The sequence below is a fragment of the Salvelinus sp. IW2-2015 genome, linkage group LG36 (assembly GCF_002910315.2).
Source record: "Salvelinus sp. IW2-2015 linkage group LG36, ASM291031v2, whole genome shotgun sequence".
Classification (NCBI taxonomy): Eukaryota; Metazoa; Chordata; class Actinopteri; order Salmoniformes; family Salmonidae; genus Salvelinus; species Salvelinus sp. IW2-2015.
Window position 1 is genome coordinate 29,905,772 of NC_036875.1, and position 26,354 is coordinate 29,932,125.

The following is a 26,354-nucleotide window of genomic DNA, read 5'->3' on the forward strand; positions in this document are numbered from 1 at the left end:
CTTCTACTCCTCCTCCTCCTTCTCGTCTCCCCTGACTGAAAATCTCTCCTCCTCCTCCTCCTCCTCTTCCCTGACAGAAATCCTCCTCTACTCCTCCTCCTCCTCTTCCCTGACCGAAAATACCTCCTACCTCCTCCTAGCCTCCTCCTCTTCCCTGAACTGAAATCTCCTCCTCTCTCCTCCTCTCTCCCTTCCTGAACTGAAAATCTCATCCTAAAGCTCCTCCTTTCCTCCTCCTCTTCCCTGACTAACCCCTCCTACTCCTCCTCCTCATTCCTTCCCTGACTGAAACTCTTACTCCTCCTCCTCCCCTTCCTCCCGAATCTCCTCCTACTCCTCCTCCTCTTCCATGACTAGATCTCCTCCTCCTCCTCCTCTTCCCTGACTGAAATCTCCTCCACTCCTCCTCTCCTCCTTCTTCCCTGACTGAAATCTCCTCCTACTCCTCCTCCTCCTCCTCCTCTCCCCTGACTCAATCTCCTCCTCCTTCCTCTTCCCTACTGAAATCTCCTCCTACTCGCCTCCTCCTTCTCTTCACTGACTGAAATCTCCTCCTCCTCCTCTCCTCTCCTCTTACCCTTGACTGAAATCTCCTCCTACTCCTTTTCCTCTCTCTTCCCTGACTGAAATCCCCCTCTCCTCCTCCTCCTCCTCCTCCTCGTCCCTGACTGAAATCTCCTCCTACTCCTCCTCCTCCTTCTCTTCCCTGACTAAAATCTCCTCCCTCCTCCTCCTCTTCCCTGACTGAAATCTCCTCCTCCTTCTTCCCTGCGACTGAAATTTCTCCTCCCTCCTCCTCCTCTTCCCTGGACTGGGAAATCTTCCCTCCTCCTCCTCCTCCTCCTTCCTCCTCTTCCCTGACTGAAAATATTCATTTGCCTACTTCCTCCTCCCTCCTCCTCTTCCTGACTGAAATCTCCTCCTACTCCTCCTCCTCCTCCTCCTCCTCTTCCCTGACTGAATCTCCTCCTCCTCCTCCCCTCTTCCCTGGACTGAAATAGTCCTGCCTACTTCCCTCGCTCCTCCTCCTCCTCCTCTTCCCTGACTGAAATCTCCTCCTACTCCTCCTCCTCCGCCCCTTCCCTGCCCCAAATCTCCTCCTACTCCTCCTCCTCTTCCTGACTGAGATCTCCTCCTCTCTCCTTTCCCTGACTAAATCTCCTCCTACTCCTCCTCTCTCTCTCTCTCTCTCCATCTGTCCTGCGTGAAATTCCGCCTCCGTCTTCCCTCCTCCTCCTCCTCCTCTGTCCTGACTCAAATCTCCTCTCTCCTCCTCTATCCCTGACTGAAATCTCCTCCGCTACTCCGCCCCTCCTCTCTTCAACTGACTGAAATCTCCTTCCTCCTCCTCCTCCTCCTCCTCCTCCCTGACTGAAATCTCCTCCCACTCCTCCTCCTCCTCCCTCTACCTCCCGAAATCTCCTCCTTCCTCCTCCTCCTCGCTTCCCTGACTGAAATTCTCCTCCTCTCCTCCTCCTCCTCCTCTTCCCTGACTGAAAATCTCCTCCTACTCCTCCTCTCCCTCTCTCTTCCCTACTGAATCTCCTCCTACTCCGCTCCTTCTTCCCTGCCCGAAATCTCCTCCTACTCTCCCCATCCTCTTCCCTGACTGAAATTCTCCTCCTCCTCCTCCTGCTCTTCCCTCGGACTGAAATCTCCTCCTCCTCCTCCTCCTCTTCCCTGACTAAATCTCCTCCTCCTCTCTCCTCCTTCTTCCCTGACTGAAATCTCCTCCACTCCTCCTTCCTCCTCTCCCTGACTAAATCTCCTCCTACTCCTCCTCCTCCTCTTCTACCTGATAATCTCCTCCTCTCCTCCTCCCTCCTCCTCTCCCTGACTTGAAAATCTCCTCCTATCCTTCCTCTTCCCGACTCAAAATCTCCTCCTACTTCCTCCTCCTTCCTGACTGGAAATCTCCTTCTACTCCTCCTCCTCCTTCTACTCCCTGACTGAAATCTCCTCCTCCTCCTCTTCCCTGACTGACAATGCTCCTCCTCCTCCTCCTCTTCCCTGACTGGAAATCTCCTCCTCCTCTCCTTCCTTCTTCCCTGACTGAAATCTCCTCCTCCTCCTACTCTTCCCTGACTGAAATCTCCTCCTCCTCCTCCTCCTCCTCCTCTTCCTTCTCTTCCCTGACTGAAATCTCCTCCTCCTCCTCCTCTTCCCTGACTGAATACATGAACGAACGAACATAATAACGAGGAGGATATTCCGAGCCTGTTTTCACAGAGTCTTGCTATCACAGCATAGCTAAGCTAGTGAAGGACATGGCCGGGCCATTCAGCCTATTGTAGCCAGGCTAGCTCGGACACCTATCTTGGCTACTCTGGCTGAGGCAGTCAGGCTTTGTAGAAATTTATTTCAATTTGCTTCCTTCCCCTGTACTACTTCTTTCTCTCTCCTGATCGCTGTTCTATGGATGTGCATGTCTCACTCTTTCTCTCTCTTGTGTCACTGGGCAATGACCTGTCAAGCATAATGTTTGGAGTAGAAAATGACTTTATATTTGTCTGTGCTGGACTCCTAAAGTACACACAAACACTGTACAGCATATAAACACAAAATCCTGTTATGTTGACTTCTATTATTTCTATGCATGTGATCATATGCCTGGTCTGAATGCAGTGTCCTAGCATTCCTGTCTGGTCTGAACTCAGTGTCCCAGCATTCCTGTCTGGTCTAAACGCAATGTCCCAGCATTCCTGTCTGGTCTGAACACAATGTCCCAGCATTCCTGTCTGGTCTGAACGCAATGTTCCAGCATTCCTGTCTGGTCTGAACGCAATGTTCCAGCATTCCTGTCTGGTCTGAACGCAATGTTCCAGCATTCCTGTCTGGTCTGAATGCAATGTTCCAGCATTTCTGTCTGCCTCTGAACGCAACAATGTTCCAGCATTCCTGTCTGGTTGAACGCAATGTTCCAGCATTCCTGTCTGGTCTGAACGCAATGTCCCAGCATTCCTGTCTGGTCGAACGGCAATGTCCAGCATTCTGTCTGGTCTGAAGCGTTCAGGCATGCTGTCTGTAACAATGTCCGCATCCTGTCTGGTCTGCCAATGTCCAGCATTTCCTGTCTGGTTGAAGCAATGTTCCATGCATTCCTGTCTGGTCTGAACGCAATGTTCCAGCATTCCTGTCTGGTCTGAATGCAATGTTCCAGCATTCCTGTCTGGTCTGAACGCAATGTCCCAGCATTCTTGCCTGTTTTGAGGGCAGTGATATGATGTAGAGAACTCAATGTCGCAGCATTCCTGCCTGTTCTGAGGGCAGTGGGATGAAACTGGGCTGGGTCAGTATTGGAGAGTCACAATGAGAAAATTGTGTACTTAGGGAGCAGAGGGTTAGGAGTGGGCACCAGCACTACATTGACTGAACTGAAGTTTCCTCCTACCTCTACTATATCGGAGTTCAACAATCTCTTCCCTCTTACCCTCTGACGTCATAAAACAACAGACAGAGAGGAAGAGAGAGAAAGTCAGAGAGAGAGAGAGAGAGAGAGAGAGAAATAATAATTTCACTGTAAGGTCTACACCTCTTGTATTTGGCGCATGTGACAAATAAAATACAATTTGATTTGATTTGATTCACATTGACAGAGTGAGAGACAGAGAAATAGACGTCATGTCCAGGCAGTGTTGTTGCTATGCTAAGACACTCCAGACCCCTGTCTTTGAACACAAGTTGGTGGGGAATTAACCGACCTAGCCATCCACCATGATGGATGGTCCTTTAAAGAAAATGTCAATCAAAGGTGTGTAACATCATCAGATGTTGCTGTGTCCCAACCAGGCCTGGACTACAGGGCCATGCATCTTTATGACAACTAGGCTGCCTCTCAAATGGCACCCTATTCCCTATATAGTGCACTGCTTTGGACCAGATCCCTATGGACCCTACTCAAAGTTGTGCACTATATCGGAAAAAAGTGCCATTTGCACTGTTAACCGGATAAGTTCTGGCTACTCAAACTTTTAGAGTAAAATTATTACCTAAAAATGTTTACGTTAAGAAACTTAAATAGCTGAAGGGAGCAGTACTACCTTCATATGAGATATACAAATTAGGGCCGACCCCAGTTAGTCAACTGGTTGATTGTTTGGTCATTAGGCTGCCTCCAGATCGAGCTCCATACAGCATCACCATGTGCCTCCCAAATGTTTTAATAATGTGGAGGGCTCTGTATAGCTCCGCATTGACGTGATTGGTTGACGGTATTTGGGGCTGGTAGATCCTGTATAAACACAAACTCACTTCCTTCACAACAGCTCTGCACTGCTCCGCGAAGCGCAAGACGTATGAATGTCCTGACGTCTGCTGAGGCCATATCACAGTAAATGCAGCATGGCCAATGGAGACGGCGGATTGACCATGCGCCCAGATGCACAAGCACTTTTCTCTCCAGAATGCGCTCTCTACCGCCAATTTGTGCACATTCATTGTTTCATAACTTCATTGTGTGGATTGTTTGAGCTTGATTGTTAGTGTGTATCAATTCCCCATTACATAGATCACCAGTAGTACATGTGCTGTTAATTCCTATTATTTCTAATCTACAATGTTTGTTTCTTTGGTTAGGCTACAGTAATTTATTTGAATGCATTCAATATTATGACTCCAGTCTTCCCGTTCTCATTGTGGGAGTGGTCACATTGTGTAAAGGATGCGTGCTGGTGGCAGGGAAGTCAGGCGCAGGAGAACGAACTTGGTATAAACGGAGTCGTTTAATAACTCCGAAAACCAACATATACAAAATAATGAACGTGGGTTCAAAACCCGTCGCACACCAGAACATAACTAGCACCAATACATACAACAAACAGTCTCCGACAAGGACATAAGGGGAAACAGAGGGTTAAATACACATGTAATTGATGGAATTGGAACCAGGTGTGAAGGAAGACAAGACAAAAACCAATGGAAAATGAAAAATGGATCAGTGATGGCTATAAGGTCGTGACGTCAACCACCGAACACCGCCCGAACAAGGAGAGGGACGGACTTCGGCGGAAGTCGTGATACACAGTTTGCAGAGTGCACAACCTATGCTACATTTATGAGGAACACATTTTGGTTTATTTCATTCCATTCATGAGTTTTGTCAATTTAGTCATTGTCTTTTGTTTGGGGCGGTCCTGTTAATGTTGAGTAAGGAGATCACTCAGAAGTAAGCCTGTAGGCTACCTGGCCTGCGTGCAAATGTAGGCATAAAAATGTGCCCATTTGGGGATCTGAGAGTATTTCTGATTGTCTTAACCCACCACCACTAACGACTTGTGGAGCTTCTCAAAGTAATGTTTTCTTCACCTCAAAACAGCAATTAAACGAAGTCTGTTTTTACATACAGTGCCTTCAGAAAGTATTCTGATCCCTTGTCTTTAACCGCATTTTGTTACAGTACAGCCTTATTCTAAAATGTATTTTAAAAAATGACACAGAGAAAACAGGTTTTTAGACATTTTTGCAAATTTATAAAACATAACTACCTAATTTACATAAGTATTCAGACCCTTCGCTTTGAGACTCGAAATGGAGCTCAGGTGCATCCTTTTTCCATTGATCATACTTGAGATGTTTCTACAACTTGATTGGAGTCCAGCTGTGGTGAATTCAATTGATTGGACATGATTTGGAAAGGCAAAGGTCCCACAGTTGACGGTGCATGTCAGAGCAAAAACCAAACCATGAGGTCGACGGAATTGTCCATAGAGTTCCGAGACAGGATTGTGTAAGGCACAAATATGAGGAAGGGTACCAAAAATGTATGCAACATAGAAGGTCCCCAAGAGCACAGTGGCCTCCATCATTCTTAATAAATGGAAGAAGTTTGGAACCATCAATACTCTTCCTACAGATTGCCACCCGGCCAAACTGAGCAATCGGGGGAGAAGGGCCTTGGTCAGGGAGGTGACCAAGAACCCGATGGTCACTCTGACAGAGTTCCTCTGTGGAGATGGGAGAAACTTCCAGAAGGACAACCATCTCTGCAGCACTCCACCAATCAGGCCTTTATGGTAGAGTGGCCAGACTGAAACCACTCCACCACTGTATATTTCTATGTGTTTGGCCTGATATGGTTCTCAATCAGAGACAGGTGTTTTGCGTTGTCTCTGATTGGGAACCATATTTAGGTAGCCTGTTTTGTATTGTGGGTGTGGGTTATTGTCTATGTTATGTTGCATGTTAGCACATTGTTTATATAGCGGTCACGTTCTTCTTATTCGTTTTGTTTTGTAAGTTTGTTTAAGTGTTCTTCATTAAATATTGAAGAATGTATTGTAACCACGCTGCGCTTTGGTCCGCTTCTTACGACGATCGTGACAAGGTGCTTCAACAAAGTACTGAGTATAGGGTCTGAACACTTATGTAAGTGTAATATTTCATTTTTTGTATAAATGTATTACTTAAAATGTTGATGTGATACTGACTCAACTTTTCGTGATATACAATTTGTAGTTACAGTCTTGTCCCATTGCTGCAACTCCCGTATGGACAAGAGGAGAGGCAAAGGTCGAGAGCCATGCGTCCTCCGAAACACGACCACTGCTTCTTGACACACTGCATGTTTAACCCGGAAGCTAGCTGTACCAATGTGTCGGAGGAAACACGTACAGCTGGCGACCGAAGTTAGCGTGCATGCGCCCGGCCCACCACAAGGAGTCACTAGAGCGCGATGGGCCAAGGACTTCCCGGCAGGCCAAACCCTTCCCTAACTCAGACGATGCTGGGCCAATTGTGCGCCGACTCATGGGTCTCCCGGTCGAGGCCGGCTGCGACACAGGGTTCTTGGAAGGTGAACCTGAGCGCTCTGCACTTTCAACTGTGGGACATTATATACACAGGTGTGTGCTTTGTCCAATTATTTGAATTTACCACATGTTGACTCCAATCCAGTTGTAGAAACATCTCAAGGATGATCAATGGAAACAGGATGCACCTGATCTCAATTTCGAGTCTCATAGCAAAGGGGCTGAATACTTATGTAAATAAGGTATTTATGTTTTTAATGTTTTATACATTTGCAAAAATGTCTAAAAACCTGTTTTCGCTTTGTCATTTAAAAAAATAAATTTTAGAATAAGGCTATAACATAACAAAATGTTGAAAAAGTGAAAGGGTCTGAATCCTTTCTGAATAGCTATCTATCTATCTATCTATCTATCTATCTATCTATCTATCTATCTATCTATCTATCTATCTATCTATCTATCTATCTATCTATCTATCTATCAATTCCAATTCAATTCAAGGGCTTTATTGGCATGGGAAACATGTGTTAACATTGCCAAAGCAAGTGAGGTAGATAATATACAAAAGTAAATGAACAATAAAAAATAACAGTAACATACACATACAGAAGTTTCAAAACAATAAAGACATTACAAATGTCATATTGTATATATACAGTGTTGTAACAATGTACAAATGTTAAAGACACAAGGAAAATAAATAAGCATAAATATGGGTTGTATTTACAATGGTGTTTGTTCTTCACTGGTTGCCCTTTTCTTGTGGCAACAGGTCACAATCTTGCTGCTGTGATGGCACACTGTGGAATTTCAACCCAGTAGATATGGAGTGTTATCAAATAGGATTTGTGTCGAATTCTTTGTGGGTCTGTGTGATCTGAGGGAATATGTTGCTCTCTAATATGGTCATACATTGGCAGGAGGTTAGGAAGTGCAGCTCAGTTTCCACCTCATTTTGTGGCAGTGGCACATAGCCTGTCTTCTCTTAGAGCCATGTCTGCCTACGGCGGCCTTTCTCAATAGCAAGGCTATGCTCACTGAGTCTGTACATAGTCAAAGCTTCCTTAAGTTTGGGTCAGTCACAGTGTTCAGGTATTCTGCCACTGTGTACTCTCTGTTTAGGCCAAATAGCATTCTAGTTTGCTCTGTTTTTTTGTTAATTCTTTCCAATGTGTCAAGTAATTATCTTTTTTGTTTTCTCATGATTTGGTTGGGTCTAATTTTGCTGTTTGTCCTGGGGCTCTGTGGGTGTGTTTGTGTTTTGTGAACAGAGCCCTAGGACCAGCTTGGTTAGGGGACTCTTCTCCAGGTTCATCTCTCTGTAGGTGATGGCTTTGTTTAGGAAGGTTTGGGAATCGCTTCCTTTTAGGTGGTTGTAGAATTTAAGGCTCTTTTCTGGATTTTGATAATTAGTGGGTATCGGCCTAATTCTGCTCTGCATGCATTTTTGGTGTTCTACGTTGTACACGGAGGATATTTTTGCAGAAATTCTGCATGCAGAGTCTCAATTTGGTGTTTGTCCCATTTTGTGAAGTCTTGGTTGGTGAGCGGACCCCAGACCTCACAACCATAAAGGGCGATGGGCTCTATGACTGATTCAAGTATTTTTAGCCAGATCCTAATTGGTATGTTGAAATTTATGTTCCTTTTGATGGCATAGAATGCCCTTCTTGCCTTGTCTCTCAGATCGTTCACAGCTTTGTGGAAGTTACCTGTGGCGCTGATGTTTAGGCCGAGGTATGTATAGTTTTTTGTGTGCTCTAGGGCAACAGTGTCTACATGGAATTTGTGGTCCTGGCGACTGGACCTTTTTTGGAACACCATTATTTTGGTCTTACTGAGATTTACTGTCAGGGCCCAGGTCTGGCAGAATCTGTGCAGAAGATCTAGGTGCTGCTGTAGGCCCTCCTTGGTTGGTGACAGAAGCACCAGATCATCAGCAAACAGTAGACATTTGACTTCGGATTCTAGTAGGGTGAGGCCGGGTGCTGCAGACTGTTCTAGTGCCCGCGCCAATTCGTTGATATATATGTTGAAGAGGGTGGGGCTTAAGCTGCATCCCTGTCTCACCCCACGACCCTGTGTGAAGAAATGTGTGTGTTTTTTGCCAATTTTAACCGCACACTTGTTGTTTATGTACATGGACTTTATAATGTCGTATGTTTTACCCCCAACACCACTTTCCATCAATTTGTACAGCAGACCCTCATGCCAAATTGAGTCGAAGGCTTTTTTGAAATCAACAAAGCATGAGAAGACTTTGCCTTTGTTTTGGTTTGTTTGGTTGTCAATTAGGGTGTGTAGGGTGAATACATGGTCTGTTGTACGGTAATTTGGTAAAAAGCCAATTTGACATTTGCTCAGTACATTTTTTTCATTGAGGAAATGTACGAGTCTGCTGTTAATGATAATGCAGAGKATTTTCCCAAGGTTRCTGTTGACGCATATTCCACGGTAGTTATTGGGGTCAAATTTGTCTCCACTTTTGTGGATTGGGGTGATCAGTCCTTGGTTCCAAATATTGGGGAAGATGCCAGAGCTAAGGACGATGTTAAAGAGTTTTAGTATAGTATAGTATAGTATAGTATAGTATATCTATCTATCTATCTATCTATCTATCTATCTATCTATCTATCTATCTATCTATCTATCTATCTATCTATCTATCTATCTATCTATCTGTCCCAGTGGCAGGACCCCTCAAGACCAGCAGGGCCACAGAGAGAAAATGTATCCGTCAGTCAGCATGGAAGATAGTTTAAAACTTGATATCACACTGTGTACTGTGCAAGATTATACACACATATACACACACGTGCACGTGCACACACACAAGCGGTAGGGCACACGAATGCATGAACTCATTAAAGAGCACACACATACCCACACACACACACACGCATGCACGCACACACACACAAATACACAGAAGCACATGCGCACAGACACACACCTACCATCGTTCTCCCAAAAAAATCATTCAGAGGGAGTAGGTGTTTCAGCGACTGTCACCATGGCAAAGAGTAAGTTATCTCCTGTCACATTTCTTGTCAATTACCTCACACCCTGGCCACACACATGCACGCACACACAAACACACACAAACTCCCATCTACCTCCTACTACCACCCTCTGCCTGCTGTAATGTTTTCCTGAATGGAACAGGGAAAATCAATCTAAAGCTAGTGGATAGTGGCATCAGGCTTCCCTCTGCCTAGTCCTCCAACTGTGTCTGTCCTGACCACCATCAGTGTCAGGTAACAGACAGAGATCCAAGAGAAAAACTTACACAGGACTCCTCAATTGCCTTCAGACCCCCTCCCACCCTCTTTCTTCCCCTCTTTTATTGCGCAGGGTGGTCTCTCTCTCTCTCTCTGGCCTTATTCATGTCAAATTAAAGTGATGGAAATGAACTTGAGAGCTTGCTAATTGCAATTGTCAACCCAATCTAGGCGGGCCTCAAAGACATGAGCTCCCCAACACTTCATCAGTATTCATTAATAATGAAGGGTGCTGAGGATCAGGGGGATGTAATCTGATCTGCGTCCCAAATGGCATCCTACAACAAAAGTAGTGCATTATGTAGGGAATATGATAAACCGGCAGGCAACCAACAATCACCAACCAACCACGCCTGGGGGACAAATAACCAGCCTGTCAAAAGTGAAGAGAAGAAGAGGGGAGATATACTGTAGGGGAGGGAGGGAGGAAGGGAGGGAGGAAAAAAGGTAGAGAGGATGGTAGAGGGGTGTTGAAGAGAGAGAAATGAACATAAAGAGAGAGAGAAAGAAGAGAGACAGGAACAGAGAGTAAGAGTCCTTCCCGAACCATGGCTGTAGCAGGACAGAGGCTGTAGGATAGGTAGAGTTTGGACAGGCTCTAGCAGGACAGAGGCTGTAGGATAGGTAGAGTTTGGACAGGCTCTAGCAGGACAGAGGCTGCAGATAGGTAGAGGATGGACAGGCTGTAGCAGGACAGGGGCTGTAGGATAGGTAGAGGATGGACAGCTGTATCCAGGACAGGGGCTGTAGGATAGGTAAAGGATGGACAGCTGTAGCAGGAACAGAGTGCTGCAGATAGGTAGAGGATGGACAGGCTGTAACAGGACAGGGGCTGTAGGATTAGAGGATGGACAGGCTGTAGCAGGACAGGGGCTGTAGGATAGGTAGAGGATGGACAGGCTGTAGCAGACAGGGGCTGTAGGATAGGTAGAGGAATGGACAGGCTGTAGCAGGACAGGGGCTGTAGGATAGGTAGAGGATGGACAGGCTGTAGCAGGACAGGGGCTGTAGGATAGGTAGAGGATGGACAGGCTGTTGCAGGACAGAGGCTATAGGATAGGTAGAGGATGGACAGGCTGTAGCAGGACAGAGGCTGCAGATAGGTAGAGGATGGACAGGCAGAGAAAGAGGATGACCCACAAAATAAGAGGTGGAGGGTGAGTCAGAAATAAAGTTTAGGTCAAAGTCTCTGACCATCAGTCTCACTCTTATCATGTCCCTATTTGGATGCAGAGTGGTATGAGTCTGCTGTCATTAATGCAGACAGCTCCTCCTATCATGAGTTCAGTCAACTGGCTGGGGACAGACTACTTTAAATGTCTCCTCTGCTCCTCCGTGTTCTCCAGGCTCATTAACCCCTATTTGACCTTTGTCCCCTGGAGCGCACAGGGTCAGGATAACTCTAGGGGGCTGACTGCTACTCTAAGGGCCACTTATGAAGTTGTCTAAATTTGCCCAACCCAATCAGCCCAGTCTCCTCCTATATATAAAACACTACAATTCACTTAACTACTTTTCAAATGGAGTTTTAATGTCTATGTAGTTATGTTTTAATTTGAGTTGCTTAGTGTTTGACATAGGGCCATAAATGCATTATGTGCCACTGGGTGTTATAATACAGAGGATTTCTATAGCTTCAAACACCAAAATATGCATTTGGTAAGTGGAAACTTGGTCCTGTAGACTACAAACAACTCCAGCTGTAGAACTTAAATTACTCGCACCAACCTCCTCTGTAGTGACTACAGAAACAGCAACATGACTACATTATCTTTAGCATGACACTGGTACTGACACTGTACTGACCAAAACATGTAACTTGATCCTATAACGATCTAACTGGTATATTTCCATCTGGTTTATATCATAATGACAGTGTTACCTAGACGCCGTAGGCTAAGTGATCACTTTAGATTACAGGCATCAAAGAGCTATAACTAGAGCATGGTCCCTTTTTAGAAGAGCCTGTAGCAGACTACTTCAGTCTGAAGGCTAAAAAAGGCAGGGGAGGGAGAAAGAGAGAGAGAGAGAGAGGGAGAGGGAGAGAGAGAGTTGGCAATATAAGAACAGAGAGAGAGTCCGGGGGAAAGAGTGATAGAGAGAGAAAGAGAGATGGCATTAAAAGGGGACTCAGACAGTGGTCTTCTACAGTACTTACAACACGGCACCATAACATCTACTACATCCTATTTCTTGTCTGACCCCACCCCTCCACCTCTGCCTGCCCACCCGCCTCTCCCAGTCTCTAATCGTCAAGCTAATGATGTGAAACATAATGGGAATATTTACATTTTCCATTTGTAAATGATATTGGTATAATTAACACTATGGGCTGCATACCAAATTGTGGCCTATTCCTTTTATAGAGCACTACTTTTGAACAGTGTCCATAGGTCTTTGGTCAAAAGTAATGCACTTAATTTCACTCCATTTAACACTAGATACACAAGGCAGGGAGCCACTATTAGCCAGGCAGGGGACTGGTAGGCTGGAGGGGTAAGAGGACTTTGTGCTGGAAGGAGGGCTGTCTATAGATTCATTCATAGGCAATTGTGTAAAGCATGCACGTATAATTCTTCATTATTGTTATAAGCATGTATGAGCCTTCATAATGTCTTGCTATGAGGCTTATAACATGTTATGGTAGTGACTCAACCAAGCTGCTCTTGTGGATGGACAGGAAAAATAATGTGGCAGAGTTGTAGTGGTTACAAGGTGACAGTGACATCAGGGTCAGGGAATGGTGAAGGCCTTCTCAGGTGGATTACTGGACTACCTCATCTCATACGCACACAACTGACTGAAGGGGAATAGAAAGGACGAGGGCTAAGTGTTACCTATCTGTGAACCATCATGTGGAAATGAAATGCATGTGCTGCAAGCTTGCATTTGTGTGCGAGAAACACACATTCACATATGTCAGATTCAATACACAGAAGAAAAAATAGACACAGAAAAAAGACAATCTTGGGGAAGAATTCCAGTTATTAATCTTATAGCTGGGTCTCGATTCATCAGCAGCATGGGGGCGGTTTAGAAGATGGACTCTATTTACTGCTAAAGCTGTTCTGGTAGTTTGGGATGTGACCATTCATCTCTTGCTATTTTAAAAAGGTGGCAAAGCACAAGCATCACTTTCAATCACCCAGGAGACTGCCAGCCAGCCACACCACCCAGACCACTAGACAGCCAGCCACACCACCCAGACCACTAGACAGCCAGCCACACCACCCAGACCACTAGACAGCCAGACAGAAAGGAAAGAAGCTTCTAGATAGATTTTCCTTTACTCCTCTCCCCCTCTCCTCCTCTTTAAGGTGAAGTTTTCCTCCTCCTCTTCTGCCCGAGGGACGTCATATTATTAATGTGTTTTAAAATAATAATATGCTTAAAAACCCAAAAATACACAGCACCTTGCCCTCCTCCCTGCTCCCTTGCTGCTTGGCACTCTGTGTTCCCAATTAGCATGTCCAATTAACCCTCGTTAATTGTGATGCCTTAAGATTCTGGAGGACCTGGTATGTGCACAGAGCCACATGGGGCCATTTTGTAAACGAGCAGCAACCAGCCTCAGTTATATGTTCAGGTAAGGAAGTAGTGGTTTGTACTAGCAAGCGCTTGTAACCAAGGGCCTAAACCCCATCACCACCTGGCTCTATGTTCATCCCTTTATGAGTTCTACAACAGCCTGCTGCAACAAAATAAAAGCTGATTATTCGGAGTAGGATTGTAGCTTTTAGCAGAGTTGAACAATAGTCATACTCTCTTCAGCATCACTTTCTGCTTCCTCTCTTACCCACAATCCCTCACCGTGTCCCATGGTCCTATTTCCTCTGCATGGGGCCAATGGAAACACTGGACTGCTTCCCTCCACAGCACGCCACACTCTGGCGTTAGTTTTTTGCCGCGGGGGGTAAGGCGATATATTTGTCGACATTGTTTGTTTTGGGGAACACAGAAGGGCATAAATGCCTCAGTTTTGTTTTGTTATGTGGAACTGCCTATGTTATGCATTGCTGTATTCTAGAGGCCACACAGCTGCATGGCTTTTACAGAACAAGAAGAATGTTTCAACAGAAGTGATATGAATGGCTCACTTTTAGTAATAAAGAAAAGCTGACTCTGTTTTGATACCTTACAGTAGATCATAACATAATTACTGGGCCCAAATATAAACAATGCTGATTTACACAGTCAAATAATTCGTTTGAAAACAAACTAACACTCAGATTAAAAAAGGATTCAAGCAATTAATCAAAGTCATTTTGACTATGGGTGTTATATTTATTTCTGAATCGTAACACATAGACCTGGTAAACTTGATGAGGTGACTCTACGTCTAAATATGGATCCGGTAATCAATGTTAAATACATTGAAACAAAGTCCCCTGTGGCCTCTGGTCTTACAGGAGATTTTGTTTCCTTCTACTGGGTTAAAGCACCACCTCATAAAGTGCATGGGGGTACAGACAACCACCCAGCCAAACCACCCCATTACAACACATACAATCATGCAGTCAGCAGCACACAGCACACCAGGAGTTAGCCCTCCATCCACCAGATTTTCCCAAATGGACTGGAACCTATTGGAGTTGGGCCACTGGGATATGAAGTTCTGTATCTAACAACAATATGTCCCAAATGGCACAATATTCCCAATACAGCGCACTACTTTTGACCAGAGCCCTATAGTATTCAAACCCCTTGACTTTTTCCACATTTTGTTACCTTACAGCCGTATTCTACAATGGACTAAATAAAAGAAAATCCTCAGCAATCTACACACAATACCCAAAATTGACAAAGTGAAAACAGGTTTTTAGAAATGTTTGCAAATTTATAAAACATAAACAACAGAAATACCTTATTTATATAAGTATCCAGAACCCTTTGCTTTGAGTCTCGAAATTGAGCTCAGGTGCATCCTGTTTCTATTGATCATCCTTGAGATGTTTCTACAACTTGATTGGAGTCCACCTGTGGTAAATTCAATTGATTAGACATGATTTGGAAAGGGGCACAGCTGTCTATATCAGCTCCCATAGTTGACAGTGCATGTCAGAGCAAAAACCAAGCCATGAGGTCAAAGGAATTGTCCGTAGAGGACAACGACCCTAAGCACAGAGCCAAGACAACGCAGGAGTGGCATCGGGACAAGTCTCTGAATGTCCTTGAGTGACCCAGCCAGAGCCCGAAAATGAATATGATCGAACATCTTTGAAGAGACCTGAAAATAGCTATGAAGCAACGCTCCCCATCCAACCTGACAGAGCTTGAGAGGATCTGCAGAGAAGATCACGAGAAACTCCCCAAATACAGGTGTGCCAAGCTTGTAGCGTCATCCCCAAGACGACTCGATGCTGTAATCACTGCAAAAGGTGCTTCAACAAAGTACTGAGTAAAGGGTCTGAATACTTACGTAAATGTAATATATATATATTTTTTAAATTATAAATTAGCAAAAATGTCTAAAAACGATATAATCCATTTTAGAATGAGGCTGTAACATAACAAAATGTGGAAAAATTCAAGGGGTCTGAATCCTTTCCCGAAGGCACTGTACACTCTTAAAAATAAAGGTGCAAGTTAGACCCAATTAAGGTTATAGAGAATGATGCAATCGGGGAACCATTTTAGGGTCTCTGAAGAACCAGAAATGTTTCGGCCTTCCAGGACCGAATATCCCTGCTGTAGGGTTTTAAGCCTTATTTGCATATTCCTCAGGGTTCCTTTCGAATGAATTTTAGAGTTACCAGTACCACCCATGACTGTGTTTGCCAGTGACAGAGACATGGTTGGTGCATGCATTAATTTTCACCAAGTGAATTCTTAAGTAATTATGTTGTCATAAAAATTACATTCTTTAAGACAAAACAATAGATATTTCAGTTTAACCCTAATACAGGGGCCTGAAACTCATCGTTTACAAGCCATATCAGGTCTGCAAGTCTCATTATGTTGACTTGCAAAGTTATAGTATAATTCCTATTGGAATATGGATATCCAACATTTGGAATTTTAATTCAGCTGCAATCTGCATTCAGAATGACTGCCAGAGTTGGGAAGAGTTAGATATGAGACTACCTTAAACATCTAAACAGGAACAACAATTTCAGTAACTGGTGCAATAATAACAGATTGGAATAGTTTCAAAATATTTACGCCATTTGGGCTCCCGAGTGGCGCAGCGGTCTAAGGCACTGCGTCTCAGTGCTTGAGGAGTCACTACAGACACCCTGGTTTGAATGCAGGCTGTATCACAACCGGCCGTGATTGGGAGTCCAATAGGGCGCCACACAATTGGCCCAGCGTTGTCCGGGTTTGGCCGGTGTAGGCTGTCATTGTAAATAATAATTTGTTCTTAACTGACTTGCCTAGTTAAATAAACAAAATCATATTTCAGTAGCATACCATTAATTAACCAATCAATGTACATGCAAAAACAAAGATATTGAAATAAACAATTGTAAAAATCAAGATGCAATAGAGCATGCGTGGAAATATGATAACGATACATGTGGTTTTGGTTCAACACTGGTTATTAACACCAAAACTGGGGTTATTTTACACCGCTGAGTGTTAATTTAACTCTAGAATCAAATCTATAAATGTTCCACTGAAAAATCAAGACTAGTTAGCACTGGCCAATTTGCAGGGTGCTATGAAAAGGACACGTTTCAAGAACATTAAAGAATTCTGAAGAACCATAGTACCATGTCAAGAACCCCACTCTTAACTCAGAGTATCTTTATTGAGAAAGAGTTATCCTAGGAACTTTAAGAGCTGAGGAAGAACCATTTAAGAAGCTTCATTTTTTTCAGTGTAGGTAATAAGTTGAGAACGTGCGAACCGGTGGTGATGTGGGAGATGTGCTTGAGAGGTAGGGGCAGGAGAGATCATCTATAGCCAGTTGAACATACTGAATGCTGTGTGTGCGCGTGCGTGTGTGTTGGGTCAAGTAAGTGATTACACCACTGGTCCCTCATCTAACCTACAAGCACTCCACCTCTCTCTCCACCTCAATTTCTTTTTTTTATTAATCTTCAACCAATCCCAACCATTTAATTATGATTCATTCTACATCTCTGAAACATCTCTAATCAAATACGATATGGATTGTGTTGAATCAGAGATAATTAATCAGGTCATCATAATTTCATGATGTCTCCCACCGAAGAGAACATGGAGACAATCAGTTTTTGGTACTTAGAGATCAGAGCTGCAGAGGATGAGGGTCTGATTATCACAGAAAGCCTAGCTGATTGGTAAGAGAGGACCTAGGAGTAAAACAATATCTCACCAACAAGATTGAATGGCCAATGGCTGGTTGCAAAGTTAATTTAACAGACACTGATATGTTCAACTACGTGATTCCAAAACACTTCTAGGTGTGATTCTAGAAGTCATTCTAAGAAGGGATGGTAGTGTCAGGTCTTACCCTGAGGAAGGAGAGGTCTCTGGAGCGGTCGATGCTGGTGATCTCCAGGTTACCCATGACAACCTCACAGTTCTCGTAGTACTTTCTCAATGTGCGGTACTGCTGCTCCAGGTCCGACAGAGTACTCAGCTTGTTCTCTGTGCCCGCGCATACTGCAGAGAGAGGGGGAGGTATGTTAGATATACATGTTTTACAGAGTAAGTGATGATCGTGATCTATCCAAAACATTGAAACAAGACTTTACTCCGTCAAGAAATAAAGATAAAAGGAAGTCAGTGGATGTATTAGTTCCACCAACATGTTTATGGTCTGTGATGCCAATGAGAACACAGACATTTTCTACATCTAGAATCTGGTGTTTTATTAGCATTTGGCTACGCTCAACACTACACATCATCACTTGGCACATCACATACGGTGACAAATATCTTGGCTTTACGCTACATGTCAGTCCTTGGCTAGTGAGCTGTGAGATACAGATGCTCTGTGGTTGGTGGGCCCAGCCTGGTAGGACTACTGAAGAGTGAGTGAGTGAGTGAGTGAGTGAGTGAGTGAGTGAGTGAGTGAGTGAGTGAGTGAGTGAGTGAGTGAGTGAGTGAGTGTGAGAGAGAGAGAGAGAGAGAGAGAGAGAGAGAGAGGTGTGTGTGTACAGGAAGCCCCGAGGACCAGTGGGCAGATGAGTCCCTGTTAGCGTGTGGCCAAGCTACTGAGTAGACTCCTGCTGCGTAATTAAAGCCTGTCTTTTCCACCCATCGACCACCTTTTACCCCCACTAAGACAGGAGACATCTGCCCTGTCAGCTGCTACTGCTGGTGCTGACAGGATAGCCCAAAACACACCGAAATATCAGTTAAATCAAAACAAAGCACACAGACTTTTAAAAAATGTGCACAGGCGTACGAACGCACGCGCATGCACGCACGCACGCACGCACGCACGCACACACACACACACACACACACACACACACAAAGTGGGCTTGAGTGGTGCTTCGTCCATCAGTAAAGGCAGTAATTCTAGGCAAACATCTAATACTAACCTTCCCTGTCACGCAATAACAAGAATCACAATAAGCTTGTTCAGTACTCAAGGTCATTTAAAAACAAGCAGAGTAATGACTCTTGCAATTCAGAGTGGCGTAAAAGGTTTGTTACGTAAACTTTTGCTATATTTAACATCAATAATATATTCACACGGCTCTCTGGTCTACCCCGCTGTATAGAGAGAGATTGACAAAAAGAGAGAATGTGTCCCAAATGGCACTGTATTCCCTATGTAGTGCACTACTTTTCACCAGAGCCTTATGGGCCCTGGTCAAAGGTAGTGCACTATAGGGAACGGGGTACCATTTGGTGATGCAGACAGATACACTGCCTTCTCCCACATGACCAGTAAATCCCAACCATGTTGACAATGTGGGCTGTTTCCAGCCACTTCACAGTTGACAGGGGGAGCCATCGCCTTGATAGGGGTGACAGAATCCTCCCACAGTGTTGTCACACAGTCACCCATGAAGTACCACCCAACAGCACAGGAAAACAGACACACCTGTCTTCTTTAAACACAAACGCCTGTCTCCTCCAAGACAGCTCCCCTCAAATCTTACCTCCATTTTACGTACCATTCTGAAAGCCGTGTTCCATTTCTCTCTCTGTCTGTCTCTCTCTGCCTCACACGTTCTTCCCTCAGAGCAAGCAATAAAAGGAAGGCTTCTTCTACTCCTTCCTAAACTAAACTCATATCCCCCTTTTTTGTATTAGTAGTTCTCCAAGCCAGCTTTCATTCTATTTCCTATTTATTTCCCCTCCATTACCCTTCAGAAAATGGATGGATGAGGAACAGAAAAATCTGCTTGAAGGCAACATCAGGCTATAAAGACAAATGAGATTTTGTTCAAACAATTCCTCCTAACATGATATTAGATTACAGGAGGCCGAGGGAGCATACAGATCTAACAGGAGAGGGAAATGATACATCCCAAATGGTACCCTATTCCCCATTGGGCTTTGATCAAAAGTAGTGCACTACATAAGAAATAGGATGCAATTTGGGACATAACCAAAGCGAGTGGGGAGCAGGTATCAAGAAGAAATAGCATGCAGGTCAGCTGCGATGTGATGAGGCCTGGGTGTTTTCAATAACGGTTAGCATGAGCATACAGAAAGGCGGGAGGAGGGAGGTGGACGGTGGGAGGTGGGGGGGTATCATAAAATGGGGTTTCCAGGTAATAAACAGTTATTATGCCCTGAGGGCACCATGAAGAGATTAAAGGGGTATTGTGGGATGTGCAGGGTGTGTTCAAAAGTATACACTATGCCCTACAGTGCACTACTTTTGACAAGGGCCAATAGGACTTTAGTAAAAAGCAGTGCACCATGTAGGGAATAGGGTGCCATTTGAGATGCAAGCGCAGTTTCGCAGTGAAAAGGACAGTTTATCATCAGCCACTGAAAACGAAACCTCCATATGCTTCAATAAGCTCCCTGACTACCCGATAAGACACACACACATTGCTTCAATGACGTTGGATTGTTCTTATTCCATTGCGGAACCTTAATGCCAATCCAACTAAATGATTTGAGTACGGTCAACTCAAAATGTTGCTGTACATTACACTCTGCTGAGTGGTAATTACTGAGTTATCTGTAATGACATCATACAGTTTCTGTAGTAGAAGCCTACACCTCCATGTGACCGCTGCATTGTGTTGACTGTCCACTGAACCACAGAAAAGCCACCTGTACCAACCTGGCTGGATGCTCAAGTGGACCAAGGCTGGATTGCTGGCAGACTGCAAACCCTTTTCACACTAATTAGCTGAGCTGAACCAAGCCATGCTGAGCTATACTGATCTGGCCTGTTTACGGTTCCACTATAGTTGCTGGAACCATGCTGTGAAAGACAATGTGAAGAGAAGGACAAAAGCAGAACAATGGGATTTGTGTATGGGGATTTGATTTGAGATTAAGGCTACGTTACAGGCAGAACTAAATCATATTTAATAATAAATCATATTTTGAAATAATCTTTAAATCATCTTTATTTTCTTTCTTTCTCCCTGTCTCTCTTTCTGTGAAGCATGGCTGGCACGTACTGGTACAAAGGAGTTTTTCCCCTAAAGCGTGGATTTGCATTCAGAGGAATGCAGAGACATGTCACTGAGGCACAATGTCTTCATTTCTATTTCTTTATTCCCCCCTTGTCCTCCTCATTGTCGTCGGTTCGATTTCGTTTTAAATCTGGGATTTCCATTCCAGAAATGAAGGATTATGGCAATGAATCTCAACATGGGATTTCTATTCTTAATTAATAGCAGGATTAGAAGCCGGAGGTAAAAAATAAATGCATGTCTGGGTTTTGTAACGTCTGTTTCCAACTCACTCTCAAATACGTTGATCCCCTGAACATAGCTCACCTTCCAGCCCACACTCTCAAACACATAGATCCCCTGAACTCAGCCTACTCTCCAGATCCCAATCACCTGAATTCTGATCACCTGTTCACACACCTGTATTTCATTATCACAAACTATTTAGTTCAGTTCTTTGCAACCCATCATTGTGAGTTAATGTTTGTTTTTTGACACACTTCTATTCGGAGTGCTGTTTTTCCTGTAATTTACTCCTCCCGTGTATGATAGTTTTGGCCTGCCTCACTAACGACACCTTTTGCCTATTCCCTGACTGTACTTTAGCCTATTGGATTTCCTGTTATCAACCTATTGCCTGATCTCCCGGATGACGTTACAAGCCTTTTCCCTACCTGTACTGTTGCCTTTTTGGACTCCCTGTGTATGACCTTCTGCCTGCCCCTGGACCCAGCTACCTGCCTCCTCCTGAGGTCCTTCACAAATACACACCTGCTGCGCCCTGCACTTGAAACCAGCTCTCTGTCTCCCATTGTGTTCATTACAGGTGTCAGTGTGTGAGTGTTTGCTTGTGGGAATAAAGTTGACAGGAGCTTATTTGTGCAATAAAATAAGTTTCACAATTTACATTAGCCTGTTTTTTCACAATAACATCTAAGGATGCAATATTGTGGTTTAATGATTAAAACAACTTATTGCCGTTGATGGTCAAATGAAAAAAAAGGGCATCATAATCTCAATGTAATTCATTGCTACATCTCTCTGTTGACTCTCTTCTCTCAGGTAATCAACAGTTCAGTTTATGCACCTTTAGAAATCAGTACACTACAACCATACTCCTCAGAAAAGATCAGATGTCACTCCACAACCAAAGTGCTTCATTACCTACATTATTCAAAAAGTTTCTGATGAGAGCATGTTCACTCAAACTGTGATGAGTAAATAGACTTGATGCCTTTCTTTGATTTACAGCAAATAACAAAATGACGAATATGAATGACTCAATATGAAGAGTATGGAGAAAATATATCAAGTCACTGATCGATTCAGATTTTTTCTCATGAGACAAATATTTCATTTTGGCAGAACTAAACATCTGCTTTCCCTTGGCATGCTAAAAACAGACCTTATTCAATTCAATCCAAAAAACATATAGGGGCATTCCACAAAATATAGGCCCAAAAGACATTATGCAAAACATATATTCCCCAAATAACATAGTCAATGGATGTCATTTCAGGAATATCCAAAACATCATAATTATATTTGCGCCAATCTTCCCCTATAATAAAATAAATAAAACACTTCCCTTCTCATTCACTCAAGGCCACACAAACAACCCTCTTCATTATTTAAACATAATTCCTACCACTTCCTGTCCTGAATTTGTAACGGCAGCAATCCCCAAACTGTCCAACCCTATCCCCAAATTGTCCAACCATATCCCCAAAATGTCCAACAATATCCCCAAACTGTCCAACCCTACCCCCAAACTACCCAACCCTACCTCAAACTGTCCAACCCTATCCCCAAACTATACAACCCTACCCCCAAATTATCCAAGCCTACCCTCAAACTGTCCAACTCTATCCCCAAACTATCCAACCCTACCCAACTCTACCCCCAAACTATCCAACCTCACCCCAAAACTACCAACTTATCCCCAAACTGTCCAACCCACCCCCAAACTGTCCAAACCCTATCCCCAAACTTGTTCAACCCGATCCCCAAACTGTTCATCCCTACCCCCAAACTGTCCATCCTACCCCAAACTGTCCAACCCTATCCCCACAACTGTCCAACCCTATCCCCACAACTGTCCAACCCTATCCCCAAACGTCCAACCCTACCCGAAAACGGGTCCAATCCTACCCAACTCTACCCCCAAACTGTCCAACCCTACCCCCAAATTATCCAACCCTACACTCAAAACTGTCCAACCCTATCCCCAAACTATCCAACCCTACCCCCAAACTACTTTAACTCTACCCCCAAACTGTCCAACCCTACCCCCAAACTGTCCAACCCTACCCACAAAACTGTCCAAAAATACCCCCAAACATCCAACCCTACCCCCAAACAGTCCAATCCTACCCAACCCTACCCTCAAACTTGTCCAACCCCTACCCCCAAACAGTCCAATCCTACCCAACCCTACCCTCAAACTGTAAAACCCAACCCCCAAACTGCTCCAACCGTACCCCCAAACTGTCCAACCCGACCCCAAACTGTCCAACCCTATCCCCAAACTGTCCACCCTATCTCCCAAAACTGTCCAACCCTATCCCCAAACTGTCCAACCCTATCCCCAAACTGTCCCAAATTCCTACCCCCAAACTGTCCAACCCTATTCCCTAAACTGTCAACCCTATCCCCACAAAAACTGTCCAACCCTACCCCCAAACTGTCCAACCCTATCCCCAAATTGTCCAACCCTATCCCCAAATTGTCCAACCATATCCCCAAACTACCCAACCCTACCTCAAACTGTCCAACCCTACCCCCAAACTACCCAACCCTACCTCAAACTGTCAAACCCTATCCCCAAACTATACAACCCTACCCCCAAATTATCCAAGCCTACCCTCAAACTGTCCAACTCTATCCCCAAACTATCCAACTCTACCCCCAAACTATCCAACCCCACCCCAAAACTACCCAACTCTACCCCCAAACTGTCCAACCCTATCCCGAAACTGTCCAACCCTATCCCCAAACTGTCCAACCCTACCCCCAAACTGTCCAACCATATAACCAAACTATCCAACCCTTTCCTCAAACTGTCCATCCCTACCCCAAACTGTCCAACCCTATCCCCAAACTGTCCAATCCTACCCCCAAACTGTCCAAAAATACCCCCAAACGATCCAACCCTACCCACAAACTGCAACATAAGCACCGATAGAAACGTTTGTGAAAACATGACATGTACATTTGGAGGTAACCACCACATTTTTCAACCAGTCAGGTAGTGTCTTTCATCCTGTGGCGAGAGAAGGAAAAGGGTGGACGTCAGAAGAGCTGCTTTCTTTGCTATTCTTTCCAGATTAGAAGTGGTGTTGATCTGCTCTCCCACTGTGTCACAGTGAATAATCTCTCCACCTCTCTCTCTCTCTCTCAAATTAACTCTTTCCACCTCTGTCTATCACCCCTCTGTCTCTCCCCACTCTCTCACTCTCTCCTGCCCCCCCCTCTTTATCACTCCACATCTCTTTCTCTCATCTCATCCTCTATCAGTCACAGCTCTCAATAGAGCAGATGATAGACTATATCAAGTGTGATGGGTCTCATGTGAATCCATGGGCCCTTAGAGTCCCTTCAGCAGTCTACAGAATGATCACGACAGGGATGTATGGGTCCTCAGTCTTCAGCAGGCTCACCACAGATTGGGCATCACACGTCATCCGTCACTACGATAACACTAAATGTAAATTGCTTCAATATGCCAGAAACAGTGGGTATATTCCAAATGGCATCATATTCCCTATATAGGGCCCATACGGCATTAGGTGCCATTTGGAATGCAAACAGAGAATATATGTGCCTCTTTCTGTGGCACAAAGAAAACATTTCAATGGAAACTGGTAAATATTTAAAGAAGGGCTATGACACAAACCACCCTGTGACCCGCTGCTGCATTTTCTCATCAATTTCAATTTCATTTGATATTATAAAATATACTCTGTGGAATTAAACTAAATGATCCTTCTGGCATATTTTCCACCTTTATCTCAATTCATTTACATAAGTATTGCACAAAATGACTTTATCAATAGTGCCTGTGAGTTTATTGAACATCAATATAGTGGAGAGAGAGTCAGAGTCTACAAGGCTTATTGGGCCTCACAGCCACGCTAGGAAAGGTCATACCAATACCCAGTAACTCACTGAATTAAATAAAGTTGCAAATGTCACTTCCTGAAGTAAACATTACCGATAGCTCAGTTTGAGGAGAAGGAGGACATGTCTGGGGTGTGTGTGTCTGTTAGTGTGTGTGTGGGATAGCTCAGTATGGGGAGAATAGGAAGGACGTGTCTGGGGTGTGTGTGTCTGTGTTAGTGTGTGTGTGGTATAGCTCAGTATGGGGAGAATAGGAAGGACGTGTCTGGGGTGTGTGTGTCTGTTAGTGTGTGTGTGGGATAGCTCAGTATGGGGAGAATAGGAAGGACTTGTCTGGTGTGTGTGTGTCTGTTAGTGTGTGTGTGGGATAGCTCAGTACGGGGAGAACAGGGAGGACGTGTCTGGTGTGTGTGTTTGTGTGTTAGTGTCTGTGTGGGATAGCTCAGTATGGGGAGAATAGGGAGGACGTGTCTGGGGTTTTAGATAGAAAAGGACAGGCAACAAGTATCCCATCTATACTTTACCCTTACGACTTGCTCTCTCCCAGTAACAGTCTCTTGCCCAGTAACACTCTTTCACCTAGTAACATTCTCTGGCCTAGTAACATTCTCTGGCCTTTCAACAGTCTCTTGCTTAGTAACAGTCTCTTGCTTAGTAACAGTCTCTGACCTAGTAACAGTCTCTGGCCGAGTAACAGTCTCTGGCCGAGTAACAGTCTCTGGCCTAGTAACAGTCTCTGGCCTGTTAACAGTCTCTTGCTTAGTAACAGTCTCTGGCCTAGTAACAGTCTCTGGCCTAGTAACAGTCTCTGGCCTAGTAACTGTCTCTGGCCTAGTAACAGTCTCTGGCCTGTTAACAGTCTCTTGCTTAGTAACAGTCTCTGGCCTAGTAACTGTCTCTGGCCTAGTAACTGTCTCTGGCCTAGTAACTGTCTCTGGCCTAGTAACAGTCTCTCACCTTTGTGACATTTTAGAACTGCATTTACAGATAAAATATAGTTGTATATTATTGTACCTGAGTACATCAAATGTCTAGGGGCTGGACTGAGAACTACTTGGAGTAGTATTCTCGATTGGATATGCTTTTTAGTCCAAGAGCCCTAGGAGTCTACGATTGACTGTCTAATGTTCCCATCCTATTTGAGCCTGTGCTGATGAAACACCCTCTTCTTCTGACTCCTGTGTCCCCTCCCTGTCCAATGAGTTCCATCGGTCCAGAATTAGGCAGGCACTAGTACCCTAGGACAAAATGGTTCTATCTTGCTTCAGACCGTGCTGATACACTCCCTCATCTATAACCCGTGTTCCCTATGATGAGCTTCATCGGTCAGTGAGGAGGAGTTACAAGCTGCAGCGGCTGGTGAAGTGGTGTAATGACCCCAGATTACTGCCCATCTGCTGAACAGCTTAATAACAATGATGACGATGACCGTAATATGATGATGTGTACTGAACGTGATGACAGGACGGTCTGGTGAGGTCAGGTCCCCTCCCTAGCCTCAGTGGTCAAATACACACACACACACACACACACACACACACACACACACACACACACACACACAACACACACACACACACCACACACAACACAGCAACACACACACACACACACAGCACACACACACACACACACACACACACACACACACACACACACACACAACACAATGGTCCGTCCGG

General features: G+C 44.5%; 1 protein-coding gene across 1 annotated transcript in view; it reads right to left on the reverse strand.

Annotated features, from left to right (window-relative positions):
• The window catches only part of LOC111959497 (receptor tyrosine-protein kinase erbB-4-like), a 491,946-nt gene that overhangs the window by 165,422 nt on the left and 300,170 nt on the right, over nucleotides 1-26,354 (reverse strand). Inside the window, exon 2 of the mRNA XM_070437633.1 lies at nucleotides 17,466-17,617. Within this exon, the coding sequence (XP_070293734.1) occupies nucleotides 17,466-17,617 (152 nt within the window). The remainder of the gene's footprint in view (nucleotides 1-17,465; nucleotides 17,618-26,354) is intronic.